Here is a 17,555-nt window from a genome sequence, read left to right on the forward strand (position 1 = left end):
AATGAGAAAAAATATGTTTGTCTCACTAGATATGAAATATACCATACATGTGTAATGACTAAACTAGTGCAGAATGCCTATAGAATCTATAGTTGGGCAGCAGTGGCTTCCATCTGTAATCTAGCTACTCATGAGGCTGAGATCTGAGGATCATTGTTTGAAGCTAGCCTGGGTAAGAAAGTCTATAAACTACCAAAAAGCTAAAAATAGAGATGTGGCTCAAGTAGTAGAGCCTTGTGAACAAAAGAAAAAGAATCTCAGGGTCAGCACTAAAAGCCTGAGTTCAACCCCACTACCTGCATACCAAAAATAGTGCTCTACGAGCAGGGTATGCATATATTGAGATTGTATGTCCCAACAAAAGGAAAAAAATGACAAAATTTTTAAATTTTAACTTTAGCTTTTCAAAAAGTCTCTTTGTTTGGCATGTTGGCACATGCCACTTCAGGAGGCTGAGACTGGGCGGACTGTAGTTCAAGGCGAACCTGAAGAAAAGTTCATGAGACCTCTTCTCAACCAACAGCTAGGTTTAGTGGCAGGCACCTGTTATCCCAGCTACGTGAGAACCTGACATCTGGAGAATTATATTTCCAGGCCAACCAAGTAAAAAATATTCCCTATGTTTCACTATTTGTGTGTGCATATGCCAGTATTGAGGCTTGAACTTTGGGCCTTAAGCTCTTGCTCAATGTTTTGTCACTCACTAATACTTGAGCCATATCTCTACCTCTAGATTTTTGATAGGAAACTGGAAGTAAGAGTCTCATGAATTTGTTTTCCCAGGCTGGTCTCAAACCTCACTTCTCAGACCTCAGTCTCCTGAATACCTAGGATTAGAAGAATGAGCCACCAATGCTCAGCAACTATACCCTTATCTTGATGGGAGAAGCTGTTTGGTGGTGTGTATCTGTTATCCTAGCTACAGAAGGAAATATAAAATACAAAGAGCAAGATCCAGGCATATGGCTGAGCAGAAAGTGAGATTCAATATCAAAGTAACCAGAATAAAGTACTAGAAGCATAGCTTAACAGTAGAGTACCTGCTTAACAAGCATGGGGGTCTGAATTCAAATTCCAGTACTGTCAAAATAAAAGTATGCTTTGCATGTTTTATAGTTATAACAATTCATCTTTTCACAAGTGTGTGTATAATTAGGAATAGAATGGTAGTTCATATTTAATTTTTTTAACATACAGAGCTAAAAAATATTTGGAACTCATTGCTAAAGAGAGAAATAAAAAGGCCCAATGTAGAGACTAAAGGTGTAGCTCAGTGGTGGAATATGTGCTTAACATGCATTCTGGGTTCCATCTCCAGCACAAATATAAGAAGAAAGGCCCAATTAATGGACCTCTAAGACATGGAAACAAGAGCTTAATTATGAGTGACTGTTATTTGTATTGTACTATGCTTTTCTCTCTTCTCTTATGTTTCCCTTTGGTTAATCTCACATTGTTACAGTATCCCACTTTGTTACCTGGTATGTTACATAGATATTTACTTGTTTATATGAAATAGGAGGGGAAAAATGAGGGGAGGGGGAGGGGAAGGGAAATGGGGACAAAAACATGAGAAGGGGTATCAATGTGTGAGAAGTAATGCACCTCCCTATCTGGTAACTATAACTGTAACCCCTCTATACATTACAATAAAAAAGAAGAAAGGCAGAAATGAAGGAAGGGAACAAGGGAGCAAGAGAACAAAGAAGGGAAGAAAACAAAGAGAAAAGAAGAAAGAACAGAATGAATGTACAAAGAAAAAGAAAGAAGGAAAAATCCATGTGTATATGTATTTGAGAATTTAGTTGGAAGAGAGAAATAGTTGCAACATACACAGATTCTTTTGTCAGTACTAAGATTTGAACTCAGGGCCTTATACTTGCCAACGCGGCACTTTACCCCTTGAGTCACATCCTCCTTTAAAATTGTTCTATTTGATATTATTATTAACCCCAATCAGCCATTTATATTTAAAACATTTAATTCAAAATGAAATGGAAAAATATTTGCTCCCTTGGTGTTACTAGCTATTGCAAATGTTCAGTAAACACATGTAGCCAGAGACTTAATTATTAAGCAGAGGTGATTGCCTATATCATTTCAGAATCCAGTACTTTCAATAAGCATTCTGTGTGCTATCTGACCTAGAATAGTAGGACACTTGATGACTATATACACGAATAAAGAAATGATTCTTATTTAGTAAAGCAGAATTCTGACACTAATGGGAGGTGGCCCGGAAACTCCCAGAATCCTCAGCACTCTGTGTGTATGTGTGTGTGTGTGTGTGTGTGTGTGTGTGTGTGTGTGAATGTACACTTATGCTATGGATAGAACCTAAGAATTTGCATGTGTTTGGCAAGTGCACAATCACTGAGCCATATTCCCAACCTAAATCCTTATCTTTGTGAATGGCTTTAGCAATGCATGTTTTTTTTTTGCCAGTCCTAGCTTGAACTCAGAGCCTGAGTACTGTCCTTGGGCTTTCTCAAGGTTAGAGCTCTAGCACTTGAGCCACAGCATCACTTCCGGCATTTTTCTATATATGTAGTACCAAGGAATCGAACCTGGGTCTTCATGCATGCTAGGCAAGCACGCTCTGGGCCTGTAATGCATGCTTTTGAAACATGTATTTGAAAATTTAGTGACTTATTCTCACAGGATTTGGCATGGCGATTAAATAAGCTTTCTTGTGAATTATAAAAAATAGTTTGGCACATAATGAATGATTGTTGTCCTTAATGTACTATGTTATCCCTCATCTCCTTTGCTGTCCCTTGGGTACCTCATATTGTTACAGTATCTCACTTTGTTATCTGATATATTGAATTTATTTGTATTTGGTTATCTGAAACTTGATAGGGGGGAAAACCAATACGGGGAGTGGGTGGGGGGTGGGGGGAGGGTAATGGGTACCAATATATGTGAAAGGGTATCAATGTATGTGAACTAATGCACCTTCTATCTGGCAAATATCATGTAACCCTTTTATTAATTACAATAAAAATATATAAAAAATAGTTTGGCATATTCCAAATTCTAGGGTGAAGTTAATTCTGGAGTTTGAACTGTCTTCTGCTTGCTAAACAGTTTGCTCTACCGCTGACCTAGGTTCCCAGCTCTTCTTTTTTTTTTGCCAGTCCTGGGCTTGAGCTCAGAGCCTGAGCACTGTCCTTGGACTTTCTCAAGGCTAGAGCTCTACCACTTGAGCCTCAGCACCATTTCTGGCTTTTTTTCTATGTATGTGGTACCTAGGAATTGAACCCGGGTCTTCGTGCATGCTAGGCAAGCACTCTACCACTAGGCCAAACTCCCAGCCCCCAGCTCTTCTTCTTTCAGTTTGTTTTGAGGAAGGATCTTGCACTTTTCTCCAGGTTGACTTGAGAACCTCCTACTTCTGCCACTGTCATGGCAGCTGAGATTATAGGTTTCTATTGCTACACCTAGACTCCAATATACTTAATTTGTAAGAAATATGTTTAGAATCTGGACTAATCCTTTATATCCAGAATTCTAAGTAGAAATAATTCCAAGCAAATCCATGTTTGGACCTTCTTTTGACAGTCTTTGTATTAGAAAAATACTCACCCTTTTTCCTCCAGAAAGGCTCTTTATAATAAACCATACATTTGATGACAGAACCCAAAGGGACCCGAGTAATCAGCTGGTTTCTCATCATTGGCAGAGGAGGATTGAAGTGTATCTTCATACTCAGAATGGGAGGAATGGCACTAATTACATATTTAGCCTGAAAGAAAAGGCAACGTGGCTGAACATTGTTGGTCTCATTTTCTGCTGTTTGACTTTTTTCCTAATGATTCTCTCTCTCTGTCTCTTTCTCTCTGTCTCTCTGTCTCTCCTCCTTCCCTCCTTCCTTCCTTCTCTCTCTCTCTCTCTCTCTCTCTCTCTCTCTCTCTCTCTCTCTCTCTCTCTCTTCCTATTGTTTCTTCCCACTTTTTAACCTCAAAGCCAGAAGGATCTCTGGAAAGCAGTATGGTGGTTCTTCAAAAAACTAAACATAGAGCCCCCTCTATGACTCAGGAATCTCACTCTGGGCATTTACCCAAATGAACACAGACCAACACTAATGCCACCAGCACAACTAAGCTTATTACAGTATTATTTACCATAGATAAGATATGGAATCATGCCACTCAGTAGATGAATGGAACAAGAGAATGTGGTATATATGCACAATGTAATTTTATGCTTTCATAAGAGAGAATGACATTGACCCATTTGTAAGAAAATTAACACACTTGGAAAAAATTTATCAAGTAAAGCAAGCCAGGCCCAAAGAAACACTGGCTTCATGGTTTCACTTGCAATAACTACAATATGTCTATAAATCTACAAGTTAATACAATGGCTAGTAAAAGACAAATAATTACACTTGCACATGATTAATTAAATAGCAGCCTAAGCATCACCCAGTGAAAACAAAGCAGGGTATTCTTAGGAAAGGATCATAATGGCTCAATAGCTATGTGCATATGACCAGATAAAATGATGCTTATCTAAATCAATGCCAAGAAATAGAAACAAGAGTGTTGTTTTCTTGTTTTATGATTTGCAGTTATTTCTTTTTTCTTCCTTTTTTCCCCCTTGTTTTATTCCCTGTTGTCACTGTGTTTGATTTCTGTACACTTTGTCTTGTATATAAGATTATCTGATTTGGGGAAGGGAAGGGGAAGCACAGAAATGGTAGGACAAACAGTCAGCTAATGCAACAATGATGTTTACTAGACAATGTGATGGAAATGAACTTACAAATTGATGGGGGAGGCTATAGGTGGATAGTAGGAGAAAATGGGGGGGGTCACTGCTTAAAGAAATGTACTCAATGCCTTATTTATGTAACTATATCCTCTTTGTACATCACATTTACAATAAAATTTATATTTTTAAAAATCCAGAAGGATCCCATTAAAACCTAAAGCAACCCTTATTCTTTGTTCCCTAGGTTAAAACCACCATCATGCCTAAAGTCAAAGTCAAGTTCCTCACAGTCACATCCAAGGTCATACATGTAATGGACTTCAGTTACATCTGATTCCAACTCCTCTTTGTCTTCCTCACATTAAGTATTTGATTATAGCCTCTCTCCTGTAATAGAAGCCTTATGAGGACAGGGAATGCATCTGTTTTATTTATTTTTTCACTTCTATTTCTTTAACTCCTAGAATATTGCCAGCTATGTGGGAGGTGCTTGACATTTTTCAAATATATATTTCCTTTAGGATTTTAACTACGTAAGAAGAGCCTAATATATTTTGGTAATCTTTTTCCCAATTATTCTCATTCTTTTTGCCCTTTCTTTCAGTAACAGGTAGCTATGGCAAAGAATCTCTGTAATTTCTGGAATATTCTTGTCTGTATGTAAGCTTTGGTTACTATGGGAGTCTGGTCTTTTCCTCTAGTGTAAGGGTGTTACTTACCTCATACATTTCATGGTTTAGGGTCTCCACAATGACATTTTCTCCTGTCTGGTCAATGCGGATCACTGGCCTTTCTAGCTTCACTCGGTCTCCCAGGAGGTTCATTATCCGCTCACTCACTTGACCAGATCCACCCACAAATTTCCTCTCCTGGAAAGAAAACAAGGATTCAGAGTTCAATGGGGAATACAAAAATGGGCATATATATTATATATCACAGAGAAATGTCTTTTATTTTATTTTATTTTTTGCTGTCATGTGTCTCAAACTCTGGACCTGGGCACTGTCCCTGAGCTCTTCAGTTCAAGGCTACAGCCCTACTCCTGGAGCCACAGCACCACTTCCGGTTTTCTAGTGGTTAATTGGAGAAAAAAAACTGATGGACTTTAGTTCCCCAGCTTGCCTGGAGCACCCATTCTCAGATCTCAGCCTCCTGAGTAGCTAGGATTACAGGCGTGAGCCACCGGCTCCCCGCAAGATAAGACATTTTATGGTTGGGTCCCTTGTCTTTCGGCAATCTTCTTACTGGTGATACAATCAATAGGTTTTCTAAGACACCCTTAAAGTGAGCTTCTTTCGGGTTCCTAGTCTTCAACCTCTGCTGGACATCCTCAGAATGATCCCATTCCCAACCTAGCTTGTTCAACCACCCTGCTCTGCGTCCCATCTGCATTTATTGATTAGGATACTGGCCTGGAGAAACACTATCTGGAGTTGGAGCTTGGCTATTACGTGGCTGAAGAAGCTAAGCCTTGCCTTGAAGACTCAGGCTCAGAATCACCTTGCCTCAGTGCCACACCTTGCCCCAGGGTAGCCTCATGTTTTATTGCAGGATGCTCAGCTCATCTTGAGGTTGGGCATACACTGTTGCTCTGGTGACAGGTCATTTCACCTCAGTGTAACCACCTTCCCCAAGCCCTGCTCCCAAAGTTTCCAAGTGTTCTACCTGGCTAGGCTTCACCTTTGAGCTGACTGCCTCCTCTTCCTTGATTTTCAGATTCATTATTTTAGAAGACTATTTAAAATATTATTTCAAATAGGTTTTGGGAAAAGAAAAGGGAGAAGAGGAAGAGGAAACAGAGGAGGAAGAGGAGGAAAAAAAGAGGAGGAAGAGGAGAAGAAAGGAGGAAGAAGACAAACAGGAGGAGAAAGAAGAAGCAGAGAGGAACATAGGCTACATAGATTAAGATCTCAAGCTGGCGATGGTGGCTCACACCTGTAATCCTTGGTAATCAGGAGGCTGAGATCTGAGGATTGCAGTTCAAAGCCAGCCCAGGCACTAAAGTCCATGAGACATTTATTTCTAATTAATCACCAGAAAACCAGAAGTGTCACTGTGGCTCAAGTGGTAGGGCAGTAGCCCTGAACTGAAGGGCACAGGGACAGTGCCCAGGCTCAGATTTCAAGTCCCAAGATGGACAAAATCAAATCTCAAGTCTTTCTATGCCTATTGCAGTGTTGGGACTCAAGACCAGGTATTGAATGAGTTAAAAAGGGAAAGAATTCCTATGTTTTTTCCCCCTAATAAGTGTTGTTTGGAACAGTGTTGGGGATGGAACCCAGGGACTAATGTGTGCTAGACAAGTTCTCAATTCCCAAGCTACAACTCCATCCTATGGTGTGTGTTTTTAATTGAAAATGCATCCTTAACATTCCTTTTGGAGTTTTCTAGGAAGTGCTAGAATTATGTTTGTTTGACAGACAAAAAAGAGATGTATATCTTAATGGAAAAATAGCAAATATCTATAAAGACAATCCTAGTCATAAAATTACACTGGCCACTATAGGCTCATCCAGTGTACCTGACTCTCTCTTCTAAAAGCCGCTTGGGAGCTACCAGGATCAAGCACTTTAAATCACAAGCTTGTGTAGAACTTCAGTGGTTCCTGATTGAGTGATAATGCTAATCTTTCATTCTAGTTGTAGGTGGGGAATGGATGGGTACCTGCCCTCCATTTGTCGTTGAGATGATTCTGGTTGTGCCCCCACACTGCTTTACATACCACAGGAACCACAGAGCAGAGACTTCATGGGTCTCTGCTGTGACACACAGGTTCACAAAAAGAGTGGCTAACTGCTTTGATGATCTGCAAAGGAAGGAAGGAAGGAGAATAACATTGGCAAATGCAGGAAAGTACCATCTTAATTCTCTAGAATTGCATCATTGCATAAGTTGCAGGAAAATGTCACTAAAACTGAGTATTATAGACACCAACAGTAGAGATTTGAGGAATATGACATTTTGTACCCCTTAAAGGAAATACTATCCGGAAGCAACTTTTGTTCCATATTCGGTGTGGTCATGATTTGTTCACATACAACCTGTCATTCTTCCAGTGATCTTCATCTTGGTAGGTTGCACCACCATTCACTAAGGAGTTAAAAGTCAAAATTCTAGAAATCAAATTTTGTTTCTCTCCCTCCATCCCTCTTTCTTCCTCCTCGCTCATTACTTCTTGCCAGGAGTACTGCAGATTGGTCTCTGCTCTCATTCATCCTCATCTAGTATCAGCTAAACACACAGTACACCAGGTGTCCTTACTTCTGTCCTCAGCATGGTGCTCTCTTTCAAATGGAATTCAAGTCCCATTATTGTCCTGCTTGAAAACTTCCATTAGCATTCTATCAAAATCAAAATATTCCACCATAGCCTCCAAAAATCCTAAGTATGCAGCCCAGACCTGCCCTTTCCTTCTTATCACATACATTCTCCCATGTATTCTAATATTTCCTCAGAAAGATACACTTTTTTCTTATAAAAAATAAGCATTAGCTTCTATATTCCTACCACTCTGGCATTTTCTGTCATTTTTCACTTGTATAGTATCTTTAGAATTGTCTTCAACATCTGAAGTTAACTTGATTATTGGCTTATCATTTTTGCTATCTCCTTCATTAGAATATCCACCTATGAGAACAGGCACCTTATTTTTGTGCTCATTGTAGTGTCCCCTTTATCAAACGAGCATTTGGCATATAAGAAACACTCAGTGATTACTTGTCGAATGAATGAATGAATGAGGAGAATTCTCAATTGAACATTTTTTGTGCTAGTCCAGTCCTGAGGCTTGAATTAAATGCCTGAGAACTGTCCCTTAGCTTTGGTTCCCTCAAGGCTAGTGCTCTACCACTGGAAGAACCACAGCTCCACTTCCGCTTTTTAGGTGATTAGAGATAAGAGTCTCATGAACCTTCCTTCCCAGGCTGGCCTTGAGTCAAAATCCTTAGATTGCCCCCTGCATAGCTAGGATTATAGGCATGAGTCACTGACACCATACCTCCACTGAAATAAGAATTTTTAGCTCATTCAGAGTGTACAAAAGATAGTCTATGTGACTTGTAAAACATAAATATAGTCATAGTTATCTTTGTTTTTTTTTTCTTTTTTTTTTTTTTGCCAGTCCTAGGTTTGAGCTCAGGGCCTAAGCACTGTCCTTGGACTTTCTCAAGGCTAGAGCTCTATCACTTGAGCCTCAGCACCACTTCTGGCTTTTTTCTATGTATGTGGTACTGAGGAATTGAACCTGGGTCTTCGTGCATGCTAGGCAAGCACTCTACCACTAGGCCAAACTCCCGGCCCATTCATAGCTATCTATTTCAATTATTTTACTGACTACAAGAAGACAAGTTCCAAGGATGGATGAAGGTTATTAAAACATAGATGGGTGAGCTTTTTGCTTGGTGTTTGGTCAGAAAATAGCTAAGAGGTTATGCTGGTCAAGAAACACACCAGAAAGTGGAAAATCTCCTGCAATTCCAGGGACTCAGACGTATGAAATGTATAGGTCTAAAATCCATCATAGTAATTAGAATTCTGGGATAACTTTAATAAAGACCATTGCCTGGACCTTCTAACTGTTAGAATTTCTCTCTTAAAAGAAACATGAAAAAGTATCTTTATGGTGATCTTTGTTTATATATATATATATATAAATTTCACCATGATATTACATATACACATATGTAATACATGTATGTATATATGTGTATATGTACATATATGAATATGTGTATATATATATGGATCAAAGTTTCCCCCTCAATTACTAATTTCCATCTCCACTCCCACTTTTTGAAAAATTTTAATGGATTTCATTGTTCTATTTTCATATTATGTGTAAAGTCTTTAAGATGGAAATTTAGCATGGAAAACTGAAACTACAAAGAGTTGAACTGCAGATGAGACAGGTGACTATGATTATGACCGGAAGGTTGGTCTATTTCTAATCCTTTATTTGACTTACTTCCTGAACCTGAGCAATAAAAGAATAGGAACGGTATTTGATCGATGGAAGGTCAAGAAAGCTAGTCTAATACTATTTTACTATTTTTGTATTTTTTGCCTGTTGACTTTCTAAAAGATAAATGTTATAACATTTTCCTACATGAAAAATATATACACATTAGATCAACTTTAGAAAATTCATAAGATAAAAATATGAGAAGAGTAGCTTCCATATTTGTACCTTCAAAAAGATAATGATTAGCCACATTTTGATTCATTTCTTCTAGGCATAGGTTTTCTGAAAATGATCCCCTAAATCTCATTGAAATGTCATGTATAATTCTTTTTGGAAATTATTTTAAAATGTTAATTTATTTTTATAATTTGGATTTTTGAGAAACATTTTTGGCCAGTCCTAGGGCTTGAACTCAGGGCTTAGGCACTGTTCCTGAGTTCAAGGCTAGTGCTTTACTACTTGAGCTACAGTTTCACTTCAAGCTCTTTGGTGGTTAATTGGAAATAAGCATCTCAGGGGCATTTTTTTCACAGGCTGGCTTTGAATTGTGATCCTCAGATCTCAGCCTCTTGATTTCAGGAGTAAGACACTGGTGCCTGGCTTGAAAAGCATTTTTTGCCAGTCCTGGGGCTTGAACTCCAGGCCTGGGCACTGTCCTTCAGCTTTCTCAAGGCTAGCACTATAGCATTAGAAACACAAGGCTGCTTCTCACTTTTTCTGTGATGTGGTACCAAGGAATTGAACCCAGGGCTTCATGCATGCTAGGCACACACTCTACCACTTGGCCACATTCCCGCCTCAAAAGCACTTTTTAAAGGACAACAGAAAAGGATATGCACACTGATCTTTGATTACGTGATTGTATTCATATTTGAGTTGCATCAGGCTGGGTATTCTCAGGATTATTTCCTTTCAAACCAGCAAATAATTTCAAGAGTATCTCTCTTAGGAGGAATTAGAAAACGTCCTTTTGTTTGCATATGTCTAATAGGCTTAGCATACTTTTTAAACAGCTTATATTCATTATACAGGAATGGAGAGCTTAATAGAGAGTTACATTTCCGCACATGTTTACAATATATTACAACCAATCTAACCTCTCTATTACTCTCTGTGACCCCATGCCCCACCACCAAATTTCAGCAAGTTTCACCATTCTATTTTCCTACTTGCAAACAATGTGTTTATATATATATATATATACATGTATATTATTGTAATTAATAGAAGGGTTACATGATATTTGCCAGATAGATGGTGCATTAATTCCCATCCATTGATACCCTTTCACATGTCTTGATCCCCATTTTCCTCCCCCCTACCCCCACCCCTCATCTTGTTTTCCCCCGTTCCCTATCCAATTTCAATTAACCAAATACAAATATATCCAATATATCAGATAACAAAGTGAGAACAGTATTCAGTCTCTCTATTCTCCTTGCTAGCTCAACCCCCAACAAAGTCTACTCCCCCCCAGAATGTTTCCTTTTTGATCAGACAATAACTAAGAGTATTCAGTGAGTGGAGGCCATGAGCCATGATATAGAATATTTCAGGCCTCTATGATCATCTCAAAATTCACTTGGTCTTATCTTCAGAGAGGTTCGGAGCACTCTGGGAAGATGAGATGCAAGTCAGGCACAAATGGCTCACATCTGCAATCCTAGCTACTCAAGAGGCTGAGATCTGAAGATTGCAGTTTAAAGCCAGCCTAAACAGAAAAGTTCATGAGACTTCTATCTCCAATTTTCTAGTAGAAAACTAGAAGTGCAGGAGTGGCTCCAGAGGGAGAGCACCAACCTTTAGTGAAAATGCTATGGAACATCACAAAGACCCTGAGTTCAACCCTCACTATGAGCACCAAAACAAAACAAAAACATTCTATAACAGAAATTCTAAAAACTAAAAAATACCACAAATATGCATAATTAAACCTTCAGGATATTCTGACAATGTAAAGCATGGGATTTAAAAATCAATCCTATAAATTTAATACAATCAAAATAATTTAGCTTGTAAGCTATAGTTTTCCTAAGAAGGCCAGGCAGCCTTAGACAACTGTTTAAAAGTATATAGCTCATACTTCACCTACTACCCCGACAATAAAAAATAAAATAAATTTTACAAAAGAAAAAAATGCCAATTCTTTAAAAAAAATAATTAAAGTATATAGCCCTTTTAATAGGCACTGATTTCATGGCACACAATGATTAACTATTTCCCAATTGGCTGCTTTCTATTACTTTAGAATAGTCACAGTATTATACAGTAGTAATAATGAATAATTGGACGAACTCAAACTATGCCACAGAGTGACAAGGAATAAATACATTACGACATTTGCATTGCTTTGGCCGCATATATGCAAACAGTTTCAGTTAGCATTGAGATCACATCTCACTGCACATACTCCATGAAAACTGCTTTCTCTATGCGTTTAGTTATTATTTTTCAAACCACTCAATTTCTCTACAACATGATTTTAAAACAATAGATCATTGCATCTTTTAAGTGTCCTATAATTCATTTAGTCAATCTCTAGTTATTATATTAAACGTTCAAATACTTTTTCCTTTAAAAATGATGCTTTCATCTGGGTGTTGGTGGCTCATAATTTTAATTTTAGCTACCCAGGAAGATACAATCTGGAAAATGCTGCTTTCAAGTTAGTGGGGGCAGAAAAGCCTACAAGACACCATCTCTAAAATAATCAACAAAAGTAGGACTTCAGGCATAGGCATAGGTGGTAGAATACCAGCAGAGTAAGTAGTCCATGAAACATCAGTGCAGGTAAAAAAATAATAATAAAGAAAAGAAAAAGCCAGGTGCCAGTGGCTCACATCTGTAATCCTAGCTACTCAGGAAGCTGAGATCTGAAGATTATGGTTCAATGCCATGACTTTCATTTCTTTTACTTCACAGATTCAAAACTCACAATATGCTTGAACTAGAACTCCACACAATGCTTCTTGCTTTCCCTAGTGTTTAAGAGTAGTAAGGCCTCTTCAGATCATCTGTCTAGTCTTTACAATTTGTCTACAGTGCTATAAGTACTTGTTTTCAGCACTACATACTTTTCATTAGAAAGATCAGTAGGTCCACTGGTACGTTTTCTCTATTATTGTGAATAGCTTAGAATTTATTCTTCATATCCTTGAGGCATATTATTGTATTACAGAAAGTGTTCCAGATGCATAAGGTAATCATCTTTACATTTGGCTGCCAGTGCAGAATACACACAATTCCTCCATCAACAACTTGATAAATCAGTGAGATCTTTGATGGACATTGATGGCTCATACCTGTAATCCTAATTACTCAGGAGGCTGAGATTTGAGAATCACAGTTTGAAACCAGGCCAGGCAGAAAAGTCCATAAGACTCATATCCAATTAACTATGGTTCAAGTGGTAGAGCATTAGCCTTGGGAAAAAGTATCTCAGGGACAGTGCCAGGCCCTCAGTTGAAGCCCCAGGAGAAGCCTCTACCAAAAACAATCTACAAGTTGATGGGTTTTATGCTGTTTTAAGGAGTGGCTTATTCTGGTCTGTTCTGAAGACTTTATGGCAGTGGCAACTTCCTTCCTTCCTTCCTTCCTTCCTTCCTTCCTTCCTTCCTTCCTTCCCCTTCCTTCTCTCTCCCTTCCTTTCTTCCTTCCTTCTCTCCCTCCCTCCCTCCTTTTCTTTCTTTCTTTCTTTCTTTCTTTCTTTCTTTCTTTCTTTCTTTCTTTCTTTCTTTCTTTCTTTCTTTCTCTCTTTCTCTCTTTCTCTCTTTCTCTCTTTCTTTCCTCTTTCTCTCTTTCTCTCTTTCTCTCTTTCTTTCTTTCTTTCTTCTTTTCTTTCTTTCCCAGTCCTGGGGCTTGAATTCAAGGCCTAGGCACTGTCTCTGAGCTTCTTTTGCTCAAGGTTAGTACTTTACTACTTGAGTTAAAGCACCGCATACAGCTTTTTCTGTTTATGTGGTACTGAGGAATTGAACCCAGGGCTTCCTGCATGCTAGGCAAGCACTCTGTCACTAAGCCACATTCCTATCCTGGCAGTAGCAATTTTGTGATAATAAAACTGTTACAAAAAAGGAAGATAATTGTGTAGCTCTTTTCAGGGTAGCGCCTAGTTCCAATTGTTTTCAGCATCCCACTGAGCCAATAGCATGGTTTTAGATTCAAAGCAGCTTATTGAACCATATGGCCATGAACCATATTGAACCATCTGGAACAAAAAGATGCAGTCACAATAGGTGCCTTTGCCTAAGGTTGGGTCTTACTCAGTCCAGCAGATCTTGTTCAGTAGTTCCTCCATTGTCATGTGGTCCCACACTTCTGCAAGGGGTGCCTTCCATGGGGCGTCACTGGGAATCTATACTCAGAAAAATTCAAAAGAGGAAAATAGTTTTCCATTTGAAATAACTATCCAAGCAATATCAAAAACTCTCACAAGAAGAAAAATGTACGTTTTCTAAATTCCTCCAGAAGTTTATTTTACTAAATAAACTATGTTATTTGAATAGTTTTCCTGGTCTGGGGAGAAGAGGACATGGCTAAAGTGGTAGATGTCCTGTGTAGCAAATGCAGTAGCTCATACTTGGGCAGCAGTAGCTCATACTTGTAAGCCCAGTTACTGAGGAGGCTGAAATCTGAGGATCAGAGTTTGAATCCAGCCTGGGCATGATCCTCCATCTCCAATTAGGCAGAAAAAAGAATACTGAACCAGAGAGGTGGCTCAAGTAGTAAACTAGTATCTGTGAGCTAGCAGCTGTGAGAGAATTTAAGGCTCTCAGTTCAAGCCCTGGTACCAATACACACACACACTCACTTTTACTACCACCAAAAAGAAATATGTATGGTTTTCCTGTTATAGTAGTCAGTCTATATTTAATTTACAATAACCTTTCTAACACAATGAATGGAGGTCTATTTTAATTGGATGATTTATAAATATGAATGACAGTGCTCCTCTAATCTATTTGGCCCAAGACCCCAAGTAGATGCCTGAAACTTCAGATTATACCTAATCATAGACAGAGATCTATCTATCTATACTTTCCTACACATTCACACCTACAATAAAAGTTAATTTAGAAAGTAGGCCCAGTAAGAGACTGACAATAACAGTGAATTAACTATATACTGTCATTAAGATATATAACTGCAGTTGGTAAATATTAAGTAGCACATTTCAGAAATAAACAGAAATTATGGTCAGGTAACTAAAACCACAGAAAGGAAAACTGTGGGCAAGGGAGACAAAGACCATTTCAAATTCCCCTTTTTAAGTAGGCTCAGAAGTTTTACTGAATTACATTTAAATCACAATATCCAAGGAAGCTTCACTTACATTTCCTTATAGGCTGCAAATTTTGGCAAAGAGAATTGGATAGTCAGACATCTTACTCTATGATGTCCTGAGCATTTTCTAAACACCAAATATCATCCCAGAAAGTCTGAGTGGTTTATCATTTTCTGCCTGTTCGTTAGTGGCATGCAAGTAGCAGTTGCATATCTTATATTTTGTTTTTACTTAGAAACAAGTTCATTCATTCAAGTCATAATTATTCACCAATTATTCTTATGTGGCCCACAATGTGCTACAAACAGAATATGGGTGGACAATATATTACTCTCCTCTTTGCTTTTTCTTTCTTTCTTCTTTCCTTCTTTTGTTCTTCTTCCCTCCCTCCCTCCCTCCCTCCCTCCCTCCCTCCCTCCCTCCCTCCCTCCCTCCCTCCTTCCTTCCTTCCTTCCTTCCTTCCTTCCCTCTCTTTCTTTCTCCTTCCTTCCTATCTGTCTTTCATTCATTCCTTTATGCTGGTAGTGAGATTTGAACTCAAGCACTGTCCCTTAACTTTTCCTCTCAAGGCTGGCACTCTACCTTTGAGCTACAACCCCACTAGGGCTTTTTGCTGGTTCACTGGAGATAACGGTCTCACAGACTTTTCTGCCCAGTATAACTTCCAGCTATAATCTTCAGATCTCAGCTTCCTGAGTTAGATAGGATTACAAGTGTGAGCCACTAAGGGCTGACATGCTTTCCCTCTTTTAAAGACTCATTATGGAAAATTCAAATGTAGCCAAAGAAGCTTTACCTCTTCCCCCATGATATCCATTGTTCTCCACAGGTTGTTATAATCTAGGTAGGTGATAGGATTCCACGCAGGAGGGAATGGGCCCCTGAATGGGTATGATTTTCCCTGTAAGATAGAGACTTTTTAAAAAGGAGTTCTTCATAACAACATAAATGTAGTTCAATCTCTGCAGGCAAAATCATGTTAATTATAGGTATGTGATACACACATAAGTCTTTTTGTTCCTTGTGTTACTAATACTTTAGAGTAGAGATTCCCAGCAAAACCTTCTGTTGACTAAGTCTGATGTCACATCAAGCTCAATAAAAACATGTTTGCTCTGAAGTCAGACCCTTCCTGTGCATGATTAAATGCCAGGACAGAAGTGGGATTTCATTACCAAATGGAATCTCATCTGTCAATAATACTTGTGAATATCTTAGAATCCAGACTCCAGGCGAGCATTGACAATCAGGACATTACCATTACAAATATTATACAAGTTAGAAGTGGATAATTCTGTGTAGAAAGAAATACCAGTCAGGGCTCCCAGAAAGCTCTCCAAAAGAGTGAGAGGTACTAAGTCAAGTCAGGAATTCCCAAAGATCAGTAAAGCCAGAGTGGAAGGATGAGACAACTCCAAGTCTCTGGTCCAGACACGTTGATCCCATCTGGTTATCCCGATAGCAGCATCTTACCCGAGATAGATGAATACCTCTCAGCAAAGGATAGAAATAAGACAGAATACTAAACATGCCTGGGAGGTTTCACTTGGTGACAATTAAGAGACACATATTCATACGAAGAATAAATTCAAATTTCTCAGTAGGCCAAAATCTCACAGTGAATCAAAGAGAAAAGATTCATCTTATATTGATTTTACACAGAGAAAATGAAGGGAATTGGAGGTGTAGCTCAGTTGATAGAATACTAGTCAATGAATGAAAGAGCACTAATCAGTGAATGAAAGTGTCAAGTACTGAGTTCAAATCTCAGTATTGGATAAAGCCTGGGTTTGATTCTTCAGTACCACATACACAGGAAAAGCTAGAATTGGTACTGCGGCTCAAGTGCTAGCCTGGAACAAAAGAAGCTCAGGGATAGTTCCCAAGCCCTGAGTTCAAGCCTCAGAGCTGGCAAAAAAAATAACAGCCTGTTAGCAGAATTCTCTCTTTTTCTGGGGAGTTCAAATGCTTTTCTTCCAAGCTTTTTCTGTTAAGAGGATTGATTCAGAAAGGGAAAATTCCCATGTGACTCATGGACTTGGCCTGTTAAAAGCACTAAGGTAAATTTTTTAACGTTTTTTTTTTGGCTTTTGCCAGTCCTGGGGCTTGAACTCAGAGCCTGAGCACTGTCCTTAGGTTTTCTCAAGGCTAGAGACATTTCTTTTTTTGGTGGCTTGAACCACAGAACCATTCTGGGCTTTTTTTCTATGTATATAGTACTGAGGAATCAAATCCAGGTCTTTGTGCATGCTAGGCAAGCACTCTACCACTAGGCCAAACTCCCAGCCCCTAAAGGTAAATTTTTAATGACAGAAAAGTCAATCCACAAACTATAGCATCCAAGTTGCACTCACCCAGACTTAGTGTACCTGACATTTTCCCACCATCTGTTCCTTGTTACCCCTGGGATGGCATCTTTGACTAGTGTGTGCTCTGTGGAAGCAATATAAAGGAGTGCTGGGGCACCCTCTCAAAAACTCTTTTTGATCCATATCTGCTCAATAACTAGTTGAAATGACACCCCAGCTGAAGTATACAAACTCTCTCTCAAGGGGTTCAAGACACAGTAGTCGTTTCCCTGAACAAGGTTCC

General features: G+C 38.8%; 1 protein-coding gene across 1 annotated transcript in view; it reads right to left on the reverse strand.

Moving 5' to 3' along the window:
* Positions 1–17,555, reverse strand: part of Maob (monoamine oxidase B) — an 88,881-nt gene that overhangs the window by 15,870 nt on the left and 55,456 nt on the right. Inside the window, exons 4-8 of the mRNA XM_090327227.1 lie at positions 15,760–15,864; positions 13,942–14,033; positions 7,384–7,525; positions 5,439–5,588; positions 3,589–3,748 (exon numbers count right to left, since the gene is read on the reverse strand). Coding sequence (XP_090183353.1) covers positions 3,589–3,748; positions 5,439–5,588; positions 7,384–7,525; positions 13,942–14,033; positions 15,760–15,864 — 649 coding nt within the window. The remainder of the gene's footprint in view (positions 1–3,588; positions 3,749–5,438; positions 5,589–7,383; positions 7,526–13,941; positions 14,034–15,759; positions 15,865–17,555) is intronic.

This window comes from Megascapheus bottae, chromosome X (genome assembly GCF_031878675.1).
Source record: "Megascapheus bottae isolate mThoBot1 chromosome X, mThoBot2.hap1, whole genome shotgun sequence".
NCBI lineage: Eukaryota > Metazoa > Chordata > Mammalia > Rodentia > Geomyidae > Megascapheus > Megascapheus bottae.